Source organism: Typopeltis vanoorti, chromosome 7 (genome assembly GCF_054136105.1).
Source record: "Typopeltis vanoorti isolate ZY-2024b chromosome 7, IOZ_Tvanoo_1.0, whole genome shotgun sequence".
Taxonomy (NCBI): Eukaryota; Metazoa; Arthropoda; class Arachnida; order Uropygi; family Thelyphonidae; genus Typopeltis; species Typopeltis vanoorti.
Genome location: NC_143555.1, coordinates 48,035,556 through 48,057,566, shown reverse-complemented (window position 1 = coordinate 48,057,566; position 22,011 = coordinate 48,035,556). Strand labels below are relative to the sequence as shown.

At 34.3% G+C, this 22,011-nt stretch overlaps 1 protein-coding gene across 2 annotated transcripts in view; it reads right to left on the bottom strand.

The window, feature by feature from the left end:
• Positions 1–8,116: 8,116 nt before the first annotated feature.
• The window catches only part of LOC150104654 (protein PALS1-like), a 282,994-nt gene continuing 269,099 nt past the window's right edge, over positions 8,117–22,011 (bottom strand). For both annotated transcript variants that reach the window (XM_090395246.1, XM_090395247.1), the window contains one exon: positions 8,117–9,358. In XM_090395246.1, the coding sequence (XP_090251372.1) occupies positions 9,059–9,358 (300 nt within the window). In that variant the 3' untranslated portion in view covers positions 8,117–9,058. The remainder of the gene's footprint in view (positions 9,359–22,011) is intronic.

The window sequence follows — 22,011 nt, the reverse complement described above, 5'->3', positions numbered from 1 at the left end:
TTAAAATCAAAGTCAAAAATTGTCCAAAGTCACTTAAACACAGATTACACAATACACTCAATATGTTTCACATTCAAAATTGAAATGCCGCTGAAAAAAATGTAAAGTGCATATAACGCTGTTTCGTCTATCCAAATTCGAAGCGGAATTTAAGAAAACGAACAGCGTAATATATACCTATGTTTCAGACTAAATATTTGGATAGATCACTGTTTCTGAAACTTCAGATATCCGTGTACCCTGTCTTTAATTTTCATTATTACCAAATAAGTACCTTATCAAAATAATAATAATAAATAAATAAAAATATATTTCATTGTAAATGTCTGTTTTATTTTATTTAGATGTACATTTAAACAAAAAAAAAAAAGATTTATTTTTAATAGAACAAAATTTATAGAGATACTATATATTTTTACTTAATATAAATAATTTATCATCAATGAGAGGAGTGAAATTGCTTATTTCTATATATATCTGCTATATTGCTCTCTTTTGTGCATTTTATAAATCCAGTCTTTAACCAATGATCTATATACTTAAGAATTTCAAAGCTAAAAAAATTACCGTATTTACTCGAATATAACTTGCACTTTTTTCTCAAAATTAAAGCTAAAAAATTGTGGTGCGAGATATATGTATGCGGGGATTTTCGGAAACTAAAGTTTTTTTCAGGAAAAAAAAAATTGAAAATGGGTATGACTTACCAACAAGCTTCTATTCTCCATCACTTTTTTCTGTCCTCGAGAGCGGTTTCCTTGTGTGCAATCAAAGTTATCTACCCAAATAGAGTCATCTTCTTTCCCAGTACTTTAAGACTTGAGATATGTAATGAACAATCCTTGACAAATTACTAATGAGAAGTGAAAGATGTGCGCGATTGTAGGCCAGTATAATAGAGAAAAAAAGCCACTATTAAGAAGTGCATATGATTGGTGCGGTATTAACAAAAGATTGCGCGACCCAAACAAAACAAGCTGACAATTGTGAAATGCTAATTCTCTTAAACCGATTTCCATATCTGAAATACATTCACTATATATTTCTTAGTTTTAACACGTTCATGACGGGGTAGTGTTAAGCAAAACCATATGTTTCACTTGCAACATGTGGTTTGCTTGAGTCTATACAGCAGTTTCTGTTGGAGGTGAGATGTGATTTATTAGTTAGTGCTTATGTTCTCAGTTGTCTCTAATTGCACTATTTGTTGAGAAATATATTACACAGTCTGCAAATGTCTGCGAGCCTTATTCAGTGACATGATAAAACTAATTGTTTTTCGTGTTTCTGCAGTATAATTGCTGTTATGAAGCGTATTGTTTACTGCAGGGAGCGAGTTATCGCTCCAACGTAAAAAGTCGGGGTGACTCGCAATTTGAGTAGGAGAATTCGTGTATAATATAATTTAATATATATATAGACTATAAACGTCTATGAAATTCACATCGTATGATACTTTATGGGTTGTTTCCTTAAGTATCTAATAAGTGGGTTCTAAAATGTTTAGTTTTAGTATGCATGACTATAATTTTTTATTAATAAAATATAAGCACATATTTAACTGTCAACGGGAAATGGCACCTTTTTTATTTGGTAAATTAAACACTGTCTTTTTTGTAAAATATCTTGTCATAATACTGCTGAACGAGCGCCCTTATTAATCAGTGCCGTAAGGCAGGCTGCCATTATGCTACACCCTGTAGACGGTACTGATTACAACACAGCAACAACACAACTGATCTTATGAATGACAACATGACTAATAATTACATGATTTTTGAAATTCTCTAATCTACAAAAAGTAGAGACAAATGGAAATATTGAGGGTGGGAAGATTGTGATTTTCATTGGATCCTGGGTTTGATGGGTGTAAGGGCTGGCGAATAATTTTTGTGGGTGGGTTATGAAACGAGAGATTCAAGTAGATGGAATGATATCGAAGGTGGTCATAAAGGGATTAAAATTATAATATGGAAGGTAATAAACTTGGGATGGCAGATAGACACATTAGGAGGATAACAAAGAATGCATTAGATTATCTGTGCAAATGTTTAGGATTAGACGGAAATTTGGATATAACAAAATCATATAATGCAAAAATACATTCATTAATAGTGCGATGGAACAATTTACTTGAGACAAAAACGAGAACAATTGCAAAGAAATGTTATGTTCAAGTTGTGATATTAGGCGTTGTCGTTGCCATCTAACTTGAGATGAATCGGAACTCTCCGGTGTTACCAAATGTAGCGGAATTCCTCTGTGTTGCAGAATTTGTATGTCTAAAGCGGCGTATTGCCGAAATTTAAAAATAGCGGACTTTTATATATCTATTTATTTATTTATTTTTAACGTTTTGCAGCTGTGGCAGGCGCCTCTTTCGCCACGCCCTAGTTACGGCACTGATCTTTAATACTCTCCATTGTATCAGCATCACCTCACTTCGATATGCCATATCTGTAGCCATCCACATGAGGTCATATGAAAGCCTTGTCCTTACATGTTAATTTTTTCAGCATCACAATTATCCTCTGATTTGTATTTGCTATATGGTCCCTAAACTTCAACTTCTGTTACAAGATCCCAAGTTCGAGTTTTTTCTAGCATAATCCCACCACTATAATATGCCATTTTGGAAAACTGTTACTAATATTACAATCATAGCTTCATACCCTAACTGGACTCAGACTGTCTGTCATTAGTACCACATCCTCCTCTCCCCTGTGTTCTCTCCTCAAAAATACTACCTTTATACTCAATACCAGTTAGTACATCTGCTTCTCAGCCAGGTCTCACTATTTCCAATAATCTGAGGTCACAACCTATTCACTTAAGCAGCAAACTTAACTCGTTTGTGTACTGACATAAGCTACTTCCATGTTTTTTGGTATTCCCTGCCCCTTTGTAGTATGCTTGACCCAAGTTGGACAACTTTCTGAATCCTGCTCATATCTAATACTTCACTTATACATCTTGCACAAGTCCAAACCAGATTTATTAAATACGTGCAAGGAAATTATTCTACAATATCCCTTCATAATAGATGCTAGCACAAGGAAGTTAAAAATAAGCTCTTAGACTTTGAAAGTTTTTTTCCACTTCGTTATGCTATAAATTAAAGATGCAAGGAAATTATTTTCATCCTTTATTCAAGTGTAAGCAAACAAAGTTTGTGCATGAAGTCACTTCATGACTGGGCTACTTGTATATGTATATAAATATAAAGGCTGATGACCACATCAATTGATGTGAAAGTATTTAGAATATAACCAAGTGAAAAACTTGCAACATCTATCATTAAGCCAGAGTATTTTAGGATAACGTGTTGACACCTTTTGGCTACTTTTATATGGGAAATATGGCTTCTGCATTACTTCAACCTTGGTATCACTTCTGGGTCTAACTCCCCCACTGATGATATTTATCAAACTTGTCATTGGGTTTGCTTGTTTCCTGGGGAGTAGAGAGGCTCTTCTTGGTGGGAGTTTTTTTGTCTGTCACTGGGTGGATCACCACTGAGTTTCCTGTCCTGGAGTGATGAGTTAACAGTGATCCTTTAGGATCACTCAGCAAGATTCAGAGTGATGTGATCTTGTGGTCACTCAAAGTTTTTGGAGAGATATCCCCGCACTTTAACATATCTCAATAAAGGGCGAAAGGAGTCTGGGTAGTGACCCTTCCCATAATACATGTCCGTAAGAATATGTGCATTGCATTATGGAATGAGGCAATTGATGTGAAGTCATTAGCCTATTAGTTAGTCGTTAGCTAATGACTAGCTAGTCACTAGTTATTAGCCCAGTTGTGAAGTGACTTAATGACTGGGCTACTTGTCCAAGTGTAAGCAAACTTTGTTTACTTACACTTGGATAAAGGAGGACACCAAGAATATACTTTCTCAGCATTTTTAATTTAAAGCTATTATACTATAGCTTTTATGGTATATTTCCTGATTGAAAGTAAAGATAAAGTCCTCATATTTCAATAGGATGTTATTTGGCCTCACCATATAAAACAACTAAAAAAAAAAGTGGTTGTGGGAATATATAAGTTCGCATTGTTGATAACAGATTAGTAGGATAAAAGATGATCATTCCAAGAAAAAGTGAAGGAAGAAATTTTAGTGGGTAAAATTTTTAGAAATTTTATTAAATATAGGGACCGTACAACTGAGAACAGAAGTGTTACCATTTATACTGAAAATAGTAATGATATTATGAGAGTTTGTAAAAATCAAGAATATCACTAATGAAAATGAAACAGCTGTTAGCAGAAGAGTTGACATTAAGGTCAGTGAAAGATAATTATAGTACTAATTATCATAGATCGGAACTTTGCGGCAGCAAGAATTTGAAAGAAGATATGATAATAGGAAGCACTAAGGTGTCTTATTTTATAAACATTGATACCAATTATCATTAACAAAATTGATAAATAGTGGATTAGTAGGTATGCTAATATTTACCTCATACACATTTCACATATAATGTAATGAATAAACATTACATGTGATGGTAGTCACATATAATGTAATGTTATATCGAACTCTGCCAGGATGATTTCGAAGGGTGTCCTGCCATTATAACAGAAGAATTTTAATTACTTTGTTCTGAGTTGTTTATTAATCAAATTAACCTCCATTAACCACACAGGCGAATGGAGATAAATTTGCTTATGTGATTGGTTAATAAGTAACAGCACAATGGTAAAAGACCCTCAACAGGCATGCAGTCAAGAGTACATATCCATACTTGAAGTAGAAAAGAAAAGGCAGCAGTAGATGGTATTTTACCAGAAATGCTGAAGCATGGTGGTATAAAAGTCTTACAATGGCTGCACTGCATAGTTCAGAAGGACTGGACAGAGGGACGAATTCCAGATGATTGGAGTAGAGTTCATATAAAAAAAGAGAAATAAAACTGAATGTGAGAATTACAGAGGGATTTCCCTACTGAGTGTTCCTGGCAAGATTTATGCAAGTATACTTGAGAAACAGTTGAGGAGGATTGTGGAAGGGAAGCTTGGTGAAGAATAAGCTGGATTCAGGTCAAATAGAAGCTGTCAGGATCAGATTTTCACTTTACAACAAATAGTTGAGAAATCATGGGAATATAACAAAGATTTGTATTTAAGTTTTGTAGATCTGGAAAAGGCATATGATAAGGTGCAAAGAGAAAAGTTATTCAAAACGCTACAGTTGTATGGTGTCAATGGGACATTATATCAAGTAATACTTAGTCTTTATTTGAGTTGGAATTGAAGTACAGGAAGATGGTTTAATGTTAAATCTGGTATTAGACAAGGATACACATCATCTCTCCTGTTATTTGAAGGAAAGTGGTATCAAAATTGGAGATGCTAATCTCAGCTCTTTACTTTATGCAGATGATGTTATACTTCTAAATAAATCCGGTACAAGTCTGCCCGACTAAATTGAATAACTGTTGTAATAGATACAGTATGAAGGTCGGCAATAACAAGACAAAGAAAATAGGCAGAAGCATTAAAAATATCAACTGCATTGATATTTTTAATACTTCTGCATTTACTTGTTCTATAGGAGAACCTATAGAACAAGTAAAACATTTCAGCTACTTAGGCACAATTTTTAGTGACGATTGAAATTGTAGATAGGAAGTTAGTGGTGATGTAAGTTTTTCATGTGCTATTATCATATCCTGTACACCCTTTGAGGGTATATGTCAGGAATTTGATGATGATATTTGTGAATGTCTTTTAGGTGATTGTCATTGTCAAGTGTGAGAACTTCACCTGGCTTAGTGGAAGCCTAATGCAACTTTAAAACCAAAAATGGAAAAGATTTTTTCAAGTAACATAACCCTTAGCCCATCCACAGTACTAATAGACAATAGGTTTACAACTGTTTGTGAGTGGAATTCATACAAAAAAAAGGGCAGAACATCTGTTCCCTAAAAAGACTATGTTATGTAAAACTGACTTAATCTTGACATTTACCTATTTATTAATGATGTGGGCATTCAACAGCTAGGTAAAAAGTTTGTAATTTCTTGCTAACCATCCAAGTTTTTTTAGGTAACTTTTATCACACTCCTTTTTTAGAAATGTAATATAATCATGGTCATACTGAATTCAGTGATGTGGTCTGATGTATATTTATGTAACAGTTCTACATATGTAGTTGCAGAATTTATAGCATATTAGTATTCTAAACATTACATGTTGTAGCAGAAAAGGAACTTTCATTTTTCACGAAAATCCTTTAGAATATTAGAGGAAGAAGGTCTGCTATAAAGAACAGAAGTAGAGAGAAAAATTAAGATCTGTAGTGATCAGAATAAAAAAATCACTCTTATTTTTATATATAAGATCTTAGTATTAAAGGAAGTGCAGAGATGATGGATAGCAGTTTAATAATGTCCATGAAAGTAAGACAGGGTGACTTCAGTAGGATTTCTTTTTCTTTTTTTAAGGAAAAAAAAAAATCCTAACATTATCTATAGAGATGTTCTCAAAAACTGATGATTAAGTGCTACATAGTTTAGTGAGAAGAAATTGTTGCATGTACTGTCACTAGCAAACCTGAACCTATAAATTGGATTTGTATCTTTGTCTGTTATACAATCATGTATAAGAGATGATGATACAATGCCAGATATAAATTTAGTGCCCTGGATATGCCAAAATCATTTCAATTTTCTGAGAGAGGTAATTGATAAGCAAGAAAATTCATCAGCATAGGAATTCTGATAGAATGAAGAGCAAGCAGCTAAGTAGCAGCTGTTAATGGATTTCATTATTTTCAAAACAGTTAGTGATATGAACGAACTTCCAAAATCCAGGGTGGATGGTGCTGGGAAAGATGACAACATGTAGGTAGGTAGGGGTTATTTGTGAAGAATGATTTTGAATACCTGGAAAAGGTTACCAAACTAGAAGACATAAGTATTCACTTTAAATTTGTTTAAAAAGAAGCATAGAGACTTGCTAAGATGATTTACATAGATTATCAGCTACTTGGAGAAGCATGGTGATCTAGGTCTAAGACCATCCATATGCCACCGAAAGCAAAGGCAGGCAGAAGCGGATCTAATGGCTTTAGTAAGGCATGATTACTGCTTGAACACAAAACATTTTTCTGCTTTTGACCCTTAAAATCTGATTTTGGCTTTTCTAGCAATTTTTACAAGCATTTCCTGGGAAAACTGAATCATAACTAGTTAATGTGCTGCATTTTTAAACTGAATTAGTGTACTTGAAAACCTATATCAAGTTAACAGGAAACAGAACAAATTATATTCATTGGATTACATTGTTATGATTCCAAATGCAATAGGAATGACTCCTGTAAGAGAAAATAGACTAATGTCAGCATAAGGTTGACATCTCTAAGAATATAAGAGGTCTGTTAGAGAGTGGCAATTGTGTGAGTGAAGGAAGTGGTGTTACATTATGACCTCTTAAATGGGAATGACTAAATATAATTGATTAAACAGTCATTCCTGTTTAATCAATTATATTATCACTAAAGAAAGGTAATGATTTCATTGTGCAAGTAATCTGACAATGGAAGAAGAAAATCAGAATTTAATGCAGGAAGTTAAATAATTCAGAGTAATTTGGTAACTTCTACAACTAAATATAATCAAAGAGGGGAATTAACTAAGATAGGCAAGATGTTTGTGAAATGAGATTCATTAATGTTATAATTTGAATGACTAGATGGTAGCTGATATGTTGACAGCATATGGAATAAAGTCTGTGCAAGGCATTAAAAATCTAGCTGAGAAAGGCTGCATACTTCATTTCACCTGTCCACTTGAATAAACAAAACAATAGCAATCCATTTGCCTAGCTGTTGAACAATATTTAATCACTGAATATTCGCTTATTCTTCAAAATAAATGCAGTATCATAATTCAGACTGACCGAATTATATATTACATTTCTAAAAACATACTGAATTTAGATGTGGTCTGAGGTACTTATATACCATTTTGCAATTTATACTATCAATTATATGTTTAATGAAACTACTGCTTTTTTATGGGATAAAAAAATGATGCCTTTAAAATTTGAAATTAGTTGCTAAGAAAGATTTATATAAAATAGTTAATCTCTGTGCCTACTAAATAAATGCAATATATAAAAATGTTTTATTTATCACATAACTCTACAAAGTCATATAACAAATTTGGCCTTTATATATATGTGTGTGTGTTTGTGTATGTATACAGAATATTTAGTTGCTTTAAAAATATATCCATTTTGGAACCAACAGACACAACTGATCTTTTGTTAAGTTGTTCCACTTTAAAAAATAAAATAAAATACTTTGATTTTTTCCAACTGAGCAGCATTCCTCCAACACATTGGCACACTGAGCTCTGCAGTGAAGGAAAGAAAAAAACCCCAAAGCCAAATCCCATAATTTTAATTTTTGTTTGCTTAAGTCCCCACAATATCAATTTTTGTTATTTTTATTTTGTAATAACTGTGGAAACTGCTCTCAGATATGCAGTGGAACCTATGGACACATTTTTGAAAATACTATTTACAAATTATCCAACACATAACAATAGATATCTTATATAGACAAACATTCTCTCTGAAGTATTATTGCACAAGGATCCTCAATTTTTACAAATGTTAATGATCAGTAATTATAGCTACAGTATATATGTGACTGTTACAAATTCCCAGTGAAAAATTACTCTTTTATACATATAACAAGTGGACAACTTAGTTTTTAAATCATTTATACAGGAGTGTCTGATAACTATGCATAATTTCCCTCTTTAACAAACTAACTGCAACAGTAAAGTCAGCTGATTGTTATATTTAACCCTTAAGTACATATGTACAATTTTTACAAATTTTGTCACCATTTCAGTCACAAAGCAACATGCAGTTTCTCACGCAACACTTAACACCCATAAGAGTGCTGTGGCCAGTTCTGTTTAAAATTTCACACCAAAGGCGTTTCAAAAATCACATAGCACCAAACACTAACAAATGGCTTTTCTGTAAGTAACAGAAGTTTAAAAATTGGTCAGTTCACTGCATTTTTTTTAAAATGTCAATTTGTATTATTTCCCAACCACAAAGCTGGCACCCACTGTGGTTCTCTTTCTATTGAGCTAATTTCATGCAGTAACTCACTGTAAGCTTTATCAATATCAGAATTAATAACAATCAAGTCAAAATAATGTCCATAGTTTTCTTCCATTTCTCGAGCTCTTTCTATGATGTCTTTCAACTCATCATCTTTTACTGGTAGCTCCATCCTTATTCGATTCTGACGTAGTTTTTCAAGAGATGGAGGTGCTACAAACACAACATATGGTTTGAGATCAGAATTCTTCAGTATTTTCAGAGACTAGAAGAGAATTATAAAAAAAAATATTATTAGATTCATATATTAAAAAACAGAATTGTAATATAATATAGCATTTGTAATGCTAATTCCCTCCTTTCAATTAAATTGGGAATTAGTTTTTCCAAATCTTGGGAAGTTTAACATAACCATATTTATTTAGATTAGGCTGGTTTTTTAAATCTGCTGCTGATTCTAAAAAGTCTTTCAAATTTATGTTTGCTGCAACAAAGCATAATTTTCTTTCATCTCATCCTGTGCAAGGTATTAAAGGCATGGTCAGCTAACCTGACCGACCACAGTTGTGGCAGCAGATGTATTTAGTGTTCACTCAGATCTCTCAGTCTGACCATAACATAAGTTTGCAAGAACAAGGGACCTTGTGAACACCTGGAACAGAGAGGGAAGGAAAAGGATCCTTAGGTGAGCAGAGAAGTGAGCCAGCTTCAAATGATACTTGGAAATAGTTATAACATTACTGTAGTCTATACGTTGAGAGGAATGTGATAAGATGGAATATCTAATTTATTGATCTTTTTGGCATTATAACCCTTGAACAGAGGCTGGAGAAGTAAATGACAAAATTAAAGAGATCAATATGTGGGGAGAGGGACATTTTAAAATAAATTTATCAAATATTACTGTTTAAAACTAAATTTGGAATTAAAGATTTGAAACGAGTGATCTTTGAAGGTGAAGTGTGACCAAGTGGAATTGAAGATTTGGCTAAAAAAAAAAAAAAAAGGGGGGGGGTCAGTTGCATTATTACAGGATGGAGAGGATAATTAAATTTTCTGTCTTTTCTGTATATATTCAGGGGAGGAAGGGAAAGGTTTGAGTTTTTTTAACAACTTCAGAAAGGCAAATGTTCTTTTTTCCTCTGAGAATTACTGAGATCATAATCTAGTGTGGTCTCTTAGTAACACATTCATTTTTCATTTATAAGGTAACAGCAGCATTACCTTTGTCAGCTCTAGTAATGATTATGTTGGAAAGAAATCTTTTCGAGATCTATTTCCATCTAACACCTGTTTAGCTAATCTTCCACCTCCCATCTTTAAGTGACCATAGCAATTTATGTATTCTTAAATACAATAAAAATTCAGTTTAATGGGCATAATTTGACAAATAAATACAGATAATGAAATAATTAATAAAAAAATAAATAATATGATGGTTAATCAGAAGCAAGTGACTGTTTATAAATTGCATCTTCGGATATATTCGTGATATTTCATGTGTACTCTTAATAGCTCTCGCATGTACATGTGCTTTGCTTCGGTAGCATAGCTAGCATAAACATGTGGTGTTTAGGCTGTTTCTGGAGTAATTTTTATACATATATATTTCAGATACATCTGAAATGCATAGGACTTGGGGTGTAGAACTCAAAAATGCAGTGGATTTGTTGAAGGCATAAGCATTTAATTGCATCATATTTGAATGAGAGAAGGCTGTGTTGTAAAGTTGTAAAAAAGGAAAAATAGCATGGACTTTTAGTTTTAATGGCATTAAAAGTTTCAACATATGAGATGAATGGCACACCAAATTGTATATATATGCTGGTTAAAACAAATCAGCAATCTTTATTTGTATTTCTGGTCGAATATTATTATTACAGGCTATTATTATTATAATAGCCTGTAATAATAATTATATAGTAATAATAATATTAATTATTATTAATATTATTATTACAGCCTCCCACATTGAGTCCAAGGAGTCCTTGGACTCAATGTGGGAGGCTCTAAACATCATATCAAGAACTATCCAACAGTTGCACACTATGTATGAACTCATTCACAGTTATGGCAACCTATTCCACTCATTCACTACTCTCCAAGCAAAAAAACGTAGTTCTAACACCCTTGCTAACTACACTCTTATTCCGTTTCCATGGATGGCCCTTAGTTCTCCCACCACCAGATCTGGTCTGAAAATTTCATCTGAATTAATCTTGTAAAAACTCCTCAGTTTCTGCCTAACAACCAGTTTCTGTAACCCACAAATCTTCAACCTGTTCTTGTAAGGTTCATTCAATAGACCTGCTACTGTCTTGGTCACTTGCCTCTGAATCCTTTCCACCTCATCACCAAGAAACCCTGGTGCCCAGATCTGTACACTGTAGTGAAGATAGTCTTATCAAGGCTTGATAAAGAGGAACAATAACCTGCTTGTCTCTGCTCATCAAAGTATTCTTCAGTAACCAAGTAATCTGCTTTAGCCACTTTTGCTTGAGGCCCCTAAACTTTAACTCCATATCCACTAACACTCCGAAGTCTCTGGCTTCATCAGTATACAGCTGGTAATCTTTTCACTGCAAAATGAAACCTAACCTAACCTTACAGTTTGCCACATTAAACTGGCATCCATTCTCCTTTTCCCAGTCTCTGCAAATCTATCCAAATCATCCTGCAAAATTCTGACATCATCTGTTGACATTAACTATTGCTCTACCAAACTTTGCATCATTGGCAAATAACTGAACAGTTCCTCTCAGATCCTTTTCTATATTGTTAATGTACAAATTAAATGGTAGTGGTCCTAGAACAGGGTTCTGTTCTAGTGGTCCTCAAGCAAAAGCAGGTTATTGTTCCTCTTTATCAACCCTGCAGCACACCACTAGTCACGTGCCTTCTTTTTGACTCCACTCTCTGATATCTCTCCATCAACCACCCTCCTATCCATCCCCATGTGCTGCAGTTTACTGATTAGAATTATCTCTACTATACAATTATTTATATCATCTGGTTCAGCCAGCAGTGTTGGTCATCTTAGAAGTTAGGTTATTAAACTAGTTGATACCATTATTTTCCTTAGTTATAGCTTTACAATACAGAAAGAACTCTTTCTTTCAGGTATATACATATCTATCAAAAACCTGAAAGGTGGAAAAGCAGCTGGAGTAGATGATATTTGAATAGAAATGCTCAAATATGGAGGTATAAAAGTTTTACAGTGGATGCACTGTATAATTCAGAAGACTTGGTCATATGGTCAAATGACTGGAGAAGAGCTAAATAGGGGAATGGGCAAAAGAAAAAATATCAAGGAGTTGTGTCAAAAGAAATGAGTAATAATGGGGGTGTGGGGGGGGGGGGGGTTCAGTTCACTGATAATGCAAAGGGATCAGAAAGGGGACTGATAGAGTGAAGCGGCCTTTCTGGCTGATTTTAAATTGATTGGCAATGTTAGCAAACTGTAGAATGCCACGTAACATAGCTAGATGGGAAGGATGCACATATGCAGTGTGCCTGTTCAGTAATTGAAGCAACAATTATTATATCAAAACAAAGAACTATATTTGAGATTATCAATTATATAGATTCAAAATAATCTCCCTCCAACTCCATGAAACATTTACATCTCTCATACAGGTGTTTGAAGGAACCATGAAAGTCCTGAAGGAGAATCTCCTTCAATGTCTGGGTCTGTTTCTGACATTGAGGACATCCACTGTTTGCAGTGGATGTCCTCAATGTCACTGAAGAGCTCCCCTTTCAAGACACACTTCATCTTTGGGAAGAGGAAAAAAGTCTGTGGGAGCCAAATTTGGAAAATAGAAGGAATGGTTTGATCGTCAAAGCCAGAAAGTGCTTCACAAGAAGCGCACAGTGTGGGTGCGTTATCATACAACAGAAACCAATTGCTGTTGTAGAACAGTTCTTCCTGACATTGCATTACTCCTAAATAATAGTGACCATTCACTGTGGTCCCTTCAGGAACAAATCCTTGGTGAATAATTCCAGCAGCATAATTCTCCTCCAGGGACTCCCTCCCCTCTTTAAATGTTGAAAAGCAGTAAAACAGTTGTGTATGGCTCAGACAGTCATCAACATAATTTTTTTTTTTTCAGTCTTTGTACGCTTTTGTAGCAGTTTATCTTAATTTACTTCAATGGTTGCTACACAAACTGCTATGTCCCTGACTCAAAAGTGATATGAAACTGTTTGCAGATGATGTAAAATTGGGAGAGAGCAATGCAGAGTCAAGCAGATGTTGTGGCCTTACAAAAGGACTACAATAGATTGCATGAATGGGCATGTAAGTGGAATTATTAGTTCAATGTTGCAAAGTGTAAGGTTTTGAAATTTGGGATGCAACATATACACTTGGCAAGGAAACTTTAAAGAAGATTGAGAAGATGAGAGATCTGGGAGTGATTATTATTATTATTATTATTACGGGTATCTCCATGGAGTCAGTAGACTCATCGCGGGAGACCCAAACTAGCAAAACAATATCTGTCATATCTCTTCTTGAATTCATTTACAGATGAAGAGCTCACAACAAAGTCAGGCAATGAATTCCACTCATTCACCACCCTCCAGGCAAAAAACCTTGTTCTGACACCTTTGTTAACCACACTCTTCTTTAATTTCCAGAGATGACCTCTTGTTCTTCCATCACTATCACACAGCTGAAACATTTCCCCTGCATCAATCCTATAAAAACCTTTTAGTAATTTGAATGTTTCTATCATATCCCCTCTTCTTCGCCTATCAGCCAATCTCTGCAATCCACAAGCTCTCAATCTATCAATGTAGGGAGCATTTTTTATATCACTCACCAACTTGGTCACTCCTCTCTGAACCCTCTCCACAGCCTCCTCATCTCCAAGGAATCCAGGTGACCAGACCTGAGCACAGTAATCCAAATGTGGAAGTATCAATGCTTTATAAAGGGGAATAATAACCTCTTTATCTCTGGATGTCAGTGTGTTCCTCAACAACCAAGTAATCCTATGTGCAATCTTGGACACCTTAGCAATGTGTCCTCTGAACTTCATCTCCTTATCTACCAATACCCCTAAGTCCCTAGCCTCATCAATCTCTTGGAGTACCTTTCCATCTATGTAGTACACAGCTGGTAATCTTTTAATCCCAAAATGCAAGACTTTACACTTTTCCACATTGAACTGACATCCATTTTCTTTTGCCCATTTTACCAGCTTATTTAAATCCTCCTGCAAACTTTCAACATCAGCTTGATTTTTTATTGCATGTAGAGGGGTTGGTGAGTGGAATACATTGCTTGAGTGTCGTGAATGTAGTCATATTAAATCAGTTTAAAGCATGGTTGAATGAGCTTTGTGTGTGATATTTTTTTTACCTCCCACGATGCGTCTCTGACTCCATGGAGATCAGATGCTAATAATGAAATAATTAAATCTTATTTCATGGTATGTTCTAAGCTAACACCTGAGGTTTTTAATAATTTCACTCCTTCCTCACAGAAGTTGTGGTGACTTGAGGGCTGGTCATCACTAAAGTAATTTACTAGGGCATTTGGGTATAGATAAGAGTAAAATCTGTGGTTAAGATCAAAAAGTAGTGAACTGGTTAATTATCTCACTTCTCTTCAGGAAGACAAATAAATACAATACTGTGGATAAATGTCAGTAATATGATATTTTCTTAAAGGGTGTGGGAGACTAAGATAGATGCAAATTACATGGAAAGAGCTACTGAACATAAGGAATTTAGGTATTTTAGAACTAGAGGACTCAGAACATGTTCAATTAAAAGCAGCTTCACTTGATGCCATATGTCTTTGATCATACCAATATTGAATTACAACTCTCAATTTTAGTCACCCTGATTTTTACAGATAAGAAAATCAAGATGTTCAGAGAAAATTAACAATGTGTTATTGAGGCTGTATCATTGCTTTATGAGATTCAGTTGGTTAGATGTAATTTTAGGTGAAGACCACAAAAAGAGAGAAAGAAAGTAGTAGAAAGAGATAAAGAGTATCATTTACAGAGAGCAGTAGGTAAAGGGAAAGATCAATAGAATTAATCCCAAATATTCTGGGAAAGATTAAAAAATGTATAGTGAGAAACAGTGTAATGCAGCTGTAACATCCCATCACCCAATGTATGCATGTATGTATATATATAATGACGCCATAAAGAATCCAGAGGTGACAACCTGTACCAAGACTCTCGAGTATATCTAAAATATATATAGAACCAATTTTATTCAGAACCTGCTGCAATAATTGCTAACCTATATCATCATCTACCATGTTCAGTACAATCAAAAGTTTCCACTATAACCCTATCCTTAGCAACTTTATGTCTGATCAACCCAAACTCCTTTCATGTTTAGAAAAAAATCATTACTTCGATTGATGATTATACTAGTAAGAATTTTTCTTTCTAAATGCTTTATTCCCCCACCCACCCCTTCAAAAAAAAAACTTCATCTGCTTTTAATATGTTCAAAATCTCAGTTTAAAAAAAACAATCCATTTTATTTTCACATTGTTTTCTACAACTGTTCTTGCTCTATCCCAGATATTATCATAATTATTATCATTTTTAGTACAAAAATAATAAGATAAATTTCCCCAGGGGCTTGCAATTGTAAATACGGGCTTGCCACACCCGAGGTACATGAACTAAGTATGGTCTCCTTCACTTTTTTTAGCCATACTTCTTTCCTTCTTGTTCTCTTCTTCATCTCCTCTATTAACATCTATAGAAGAGGAAACAATGCTATAATTTTTATTATACCTAACTTCTAACTCTGGAGGGGCTCCTCCACTCTCCCCTGAAGCTATTAGAGTAATCAAAAGCTAAGGGAAATTTTATTTTCCTTTAATAACCACTAATCGAGGCAAGCTTGATAACTTTAAGGTGGCAGCCCCACCATCAAGCTAGACTGCAGGAGGGCAGTAATCCCCTCAGTTGAACTGAAACTCACTAAAGACTCAAGACAATTCAAAAAGGATGGATGCTATTGGAAATGACCCAGCTCGGAGAATGAATACGATTGGGACATGGCCACAGAAATTATCTAATATCTAACATTTGGAAGCTAGCAACATGAAACATTAGAAGTATACACCATAAAATACAAGAATTAGACCAAGCCTTGGCAAAACAAAAAATAATGATAGCCACCATTACAGAATCAAGGAAAAAACAAAACGGAACAGATGAAACCGAGAATTATATCTATATAGTGGAGTAAAGATGGAGGAAAGGGCAAAGTCAGGTGTAATGATGTTCATACATAAATCTTTGAGAAGAAATATACATTACAACTACTGGAATGATAGAATCATAGAGATATTATATAGATAGGATAGGATATATAGTGGATATTTGGCAATAATAGGCATTTATGTCTCAGAAGAGGGAAAAGAAGAAGAATCAGAGAATTTTTATCAAGAGCTACAAAAGATTATAGATCAAATAAACCCTTCTATCTGATTATATTATAATAATGGGTGACCTAAATTGCAAGAATATAATACCTCACATAAACCTAACATAGGACCGATAGGTGAACCAACTTATAATAATAATGGGAAGAGATTAAGAACATTCATCCTATACAACAATTATAGAATAATGAATACCTACTTTAAACATAAAGATATTCACAGATTTACCTGGCGGGCAAGAAATACAAAAAACATTATGGACTATATAATAATTAATATGATCATAGACACCAGCATATATAGAGAAGCAGAGATAGAATCAGACCACTACTTACTGGTAGGGAAAATTAAATGAAAACCAAGATGGGAGGGAAGGAAAAAATCAAAAGAAAATAGAAATACAGAACTATATAAAATTAAACACTTAAATGATGAGAATATTAGAGGCCTGTCTCAGCTAAGAATTAGAGATTGGTTGAGCAAAATTCAGGAAAGCAGCACAGTAGAGGAAGAATGGTCAAGCATTATATATATATATATAAATTAGAAAATGCTGTTCCTATTCTAATTTTATAGCAAAATTAGAATAGGATTGCACATTAAAAAGACCTAATACATATAGAATCTTCAAACAAATGAATAATGATTTAAAAGAAAGAACAAAAATTGATATGATTGAACCAGAAACTTGGCAGAATATTTCCAGAAGCTATGGCATGATAACTCCTTGTTAGAATCTTCCCTGTAATATAGATGAGTTTACATATGAAGAACTACAAAATATCCTCAAAGTAGAACAGGAAAGTCACTAGAAGATAATATAAACACAAAACTTATTAAATTTGCAGGTAAAGAATTTAACATGAGATTTCTAAAATTTATAAACCAAATATACAAAGAGGGAAAATACCCAAAAGTTGGGGGTAGAGTTCTAGTAATACCAATTTATAAAAAAGGTCTAAAAATAGGTTGCAATAACTATCGTGGCATCAGCCTCCTCAATACAGGATACAAAATATATGCAAAAATGTGAACAAACAAATTAATATCCTATGTAAAATCACAACTGGGAGAAGAACAGAATGGATTCCGTGAAGGAAGATCATGTATAGACTAAACTTTTATCTTAAAAATAATTATAGAAAAACGTATAGAATACAATATTCAAACACATGTAGCTTTCATCAATTATATAAAAACATTTGGCAAAATTCTGAGAAATAAACTATGGGAAACTCTAAAGGAATATCACATTCCAAACCAGCTATACGTTTTATTGATATCATATCCACTTAGAAACCAATAAATAGAGTCCGTCAAGGCTGTCCTTGTCACCCATATTATCAAAAAATGAAGAGAAGTAAATACATGTAGATTCCGAATCGATCGACATACAAAAATAGACACACTACTCTTAGCTGACGATGAGATCATCTTTGGAAAGACTGAAGGTGAACTACAGAAATCAATTTATAATTTAAATAATATTATATTATACAACAGTATGGCCTAGAAATGTCAGAGAAAACTGAAGTCATGGCTTTTTATGGAAATAACTCTGTCAAAAGTAAAATAAATAATTGATCATGTTAATAATTTCGAATACCTAGGCCTTAAACTGCCTTACATAAATGAAATAGATATTGATTTTAAGATGACAAACTTTATAAAAATCACTGGAATAATTAACAGAACCTTTAAACCTAACTACATACGGAAACACACAAGACTCAGAGTCTACAAAACAATAGCCAAACCTACACTATTATATGGAAGTGAGATCGAGATATACAGAGAATTCGGCAGCAGAAATGAAATTCCTTAGGAAAACAGAAAACCTTACTCTATTAGATAAAAAAATAAATGGTGAGATAATTAAAAATCTCAAAATCAATCCCATAACAAACTCAATGATCAAATATAGGAAAAATTGCTAGACCATATAGCAAGAATGCAGAGAGAAAAGCTACCAAAAAAAGATCTCAGCATATAATCCTAGAGGAACAAGATTCCTTTCTAGGAAAGGAATAGGGGATGACCAAGAAGATAGACTGAGTCCAGAACAGACAACGTGGCCTAGAGCCCGGATAGGAAGATGATGACGATTGGAAAAATAGAGTAAGGTGGGAATTTCAATAGCTTCTACTACTGATCTTATAGAGATTTGCAGAAAAAAATATCCACTTTGAGCAAGAAAATCTTCCATCCCTATTCCATCTGTTTCTTTCTTCTCTTGTATTTTAGGATCTGGTCTTCATGTTTCAAATGAACCATTTGTTGCCCCCACACACATCTCATTCTGCAAGGACAATATTGAGAAGGGAATATTACACTTCATTCTGCTTTTTTGAAAGGATTGTTGTTTAAGAGATACTTGTGCCATGAGAGATTTCTTCAATTAACAAACAAACAAAAAACGGATATGTAATACTATTTATTTAAGGCCATGTATTTCAGCCTGAATATTACAGGCCATCATCAGTGGCAACAATAGTAGAATGCAAAAAATGAATTGATTTGAAAAAGTAAGAGCTGCATGATGTTATACATAAACAGCACAATGGTATAACTGAGGAAATATTGCAATATTAATAATTCATGAGCTCTTAAAAAAAAAAATTTATTGATGTGTGATTAAAGAGAGAGGCAGTGGTTCCAATTTAAGTTTGGATGGCAAAGTAAAGTCTTGGCGTGTCCAAATTTATACCAACACTGATGAATAAGCATATTTCAGACCATAGGATGTTGTGGTCTGTATCCATGCAGTGCCAAGCCAGATTTTTCAGATTTACTGTTGCTCTTCTATTCCCTTTTCCATTGAGCATCCAGTTGATCCAAAATAAGAATGCTGACAGTCACAAGAAACCTGGTAGACACTTAGGAGAGCTGGAGGAGATAATTCCATCTTCAAAAGAAATCATTCTGATAATTTAATGATAAGAGAAGTAGCCACTAAATTGCATTTCTTAAGAATTCTGAAAAATGGGTTCTGAGATGCCAGAAATTTAAGGAAATGGAACTATATGTATATTTTTTTTGTTATTCGAGCTAGGATTATAGGAATTAAAAAGCTGTTGCATGGTTCTCTCTGAGAAGGCATTGAATTTCATGTATCTTTTGATGTTTAAGAGTTCCTGCTGTATAGGAATACTTATTACAGCAGGTATAGAACAAATAGTATGAGCATGTCGCAATAAAGTTTTTATAATTCCAGTCTTCTGTGATGGATGGTCAGCTGATAGCTTTGAAATAGAATCTACATTCAACAGCAAACTATTATATCAGTGGATTGTAGGGAAACATTTTTTTACTTTATTTAGAAAAATCAGAGGAATTTTTTTTATAAATGAAAGGGAGTTGCCAATATGAGCTATCAATAAGCATGCTAAAAACGGTTATTTGATAAGTAGGTGAATCTATGCAGTACACATGCATCGTGAGCAAATCATAAAACCTAAGTGATGGCGGTTTTCCCTTTCAGTCATTTCCAACCATAGGTGATTTTGTAGGCATTGCCAACAAAGTGTTCTTGGTGAGATTTTTACAGGGTAATTTACCATTGCTTTCTCCAACTCCCCCAATTTTATCCAGACTCGGGATCAGCATATGGTTGGGACATATTCATGACTGTAATCCATTTGTATATACACAGGGCTGGTTTGCCTGTTCTGGGGGACGAACCCCCCCCCCCCCCACCTCCATATGAGACCGGTTAACTCACCTTTCGTCAAAAGAGACCAGATGAAGGTTACATCAACAGGAATCGAACCCAGGTCTTTCCAACCAAAGGACTTCGTCTATACCGAGTGAGCTACAGAGGCTCATAAAACCTAGGGGTTCTAGCTAAATAACTTCTGAGTTATCTTAATTCTTTCGATTTTCTATATAAAGTAAAACATTTTTCCCTACAGCCCATTGTTATAATGGCTAGCTTTGATATAGAATCTCCCTTCATAAATATTCCTCTTGAGGATACACTACATCTACTTTCAGAAGCAATTCCACAGGATATTGTTAAACTATTTGTCTTGTTTATGCGCTCTGCATATTTTGTAAGAATCAAGTTTACAGTCAAGTTAAAGAAACTGCAATGGGAAGTCCATTATCCCCCACACTTGCTAACTTTTATTTAGAACATTTAGAAGACATCCTTTTCTTGTCCATATGCCTTCATGCCTTCATTTTTGGTTCATTATATAGATGACATTTTTGCTATTTGGTCCCATAATAGAGACACAATGCCTACTTTTTATTGAATTTTATTAAAAAACCTACATTCATGAATTAAATTCACTATGGGGTAAAAAATTGTTCTTTTTAGATATTCTACTCCTTCATTCACCATCAGGTGAATTAATTACTTCTGTTTATCGAAAGCCTACTTTCACTGCCTGCTACGCTCAACAGCAATCAGCAATAATCCCATCCCAACAGAAGACTGAAATTATAGAAACTTTACTGTGACATTCTCATACTATTTGTTCTACATCTCAACTATTACAGTAGGAACTCTTAAACATCAAATGATATACGAAACTCAATGGTTTCTCAGAAAGGTCTATGCAACAGCTTTTTAATTCCTATAATCCTAGCTCAAATAACAAAGAAACAGTACATCAAGTTCCAATTCCTTACATTTTTGGCATCTCAGCTCCCATTTCCAGAATTCTTAAGAAATACATTTGAGTGCTACTTTTCTTTCATCGACATAGTTTCCATCTTCAAAAGATAAAGTCTCCCCTAGCTCTGAAAATTTTGGCTTGGCACAGAATAGATAGACCACATCCCGTGGTCTGAAACACACTTGATCGGTGTCGGTATAAACTTGAATGCTTGTACAAAGAAAGCACTGAAGCTTTACTTTGCCATCCGAACTTAAATCAGAACAAATGCCTCTCAATATCTAAGATATGGGAAAGTCTTATTTAAATCATATATCAATTTTTTTTTAAAGAGCTAATGAATTATAATATTGCAATATTTCCTCAGTTATGTTCCTCAAGTGTGTTAGGCTGCTTGGATATCTGGGTGAGCACCAAAGCAATGGCAGACAGGCATAATAATACCCGTGTTCAAGAAGGGAGACCAAAGGGATTGCAGCAACTATCGTGGCATCTCTCTGCTCAGCCTGCCTGGGGAAGTGTATGCTAGGTGCTTGGAAAGCAGGTGCAGGAGCATAGTTGAGTCAAAGTTCCAGAAAGAATAATGTGGCTTTTGCACAACTGACCAAACTTCACTTTAAGGAATCTTGGGAATATGCCAAGAATGTCTACAAGTTTCGTAGACTTGAAGAAGGCATATGACTGGGTTCCTCAGGATAAGCTTTGGCAAATAGTACAGGAGTATGGAGTGGATGGCCAACTATTAGCTGCCATCAAGTCCCTGTATGAATGCTCAGTTTTGTGTCAGGGTAAACAGCACAAAGTTTGAACCTTTCACAGTCTCCGTTAGCCTCCACCAAGGGTGTTCTGTCACCTCGC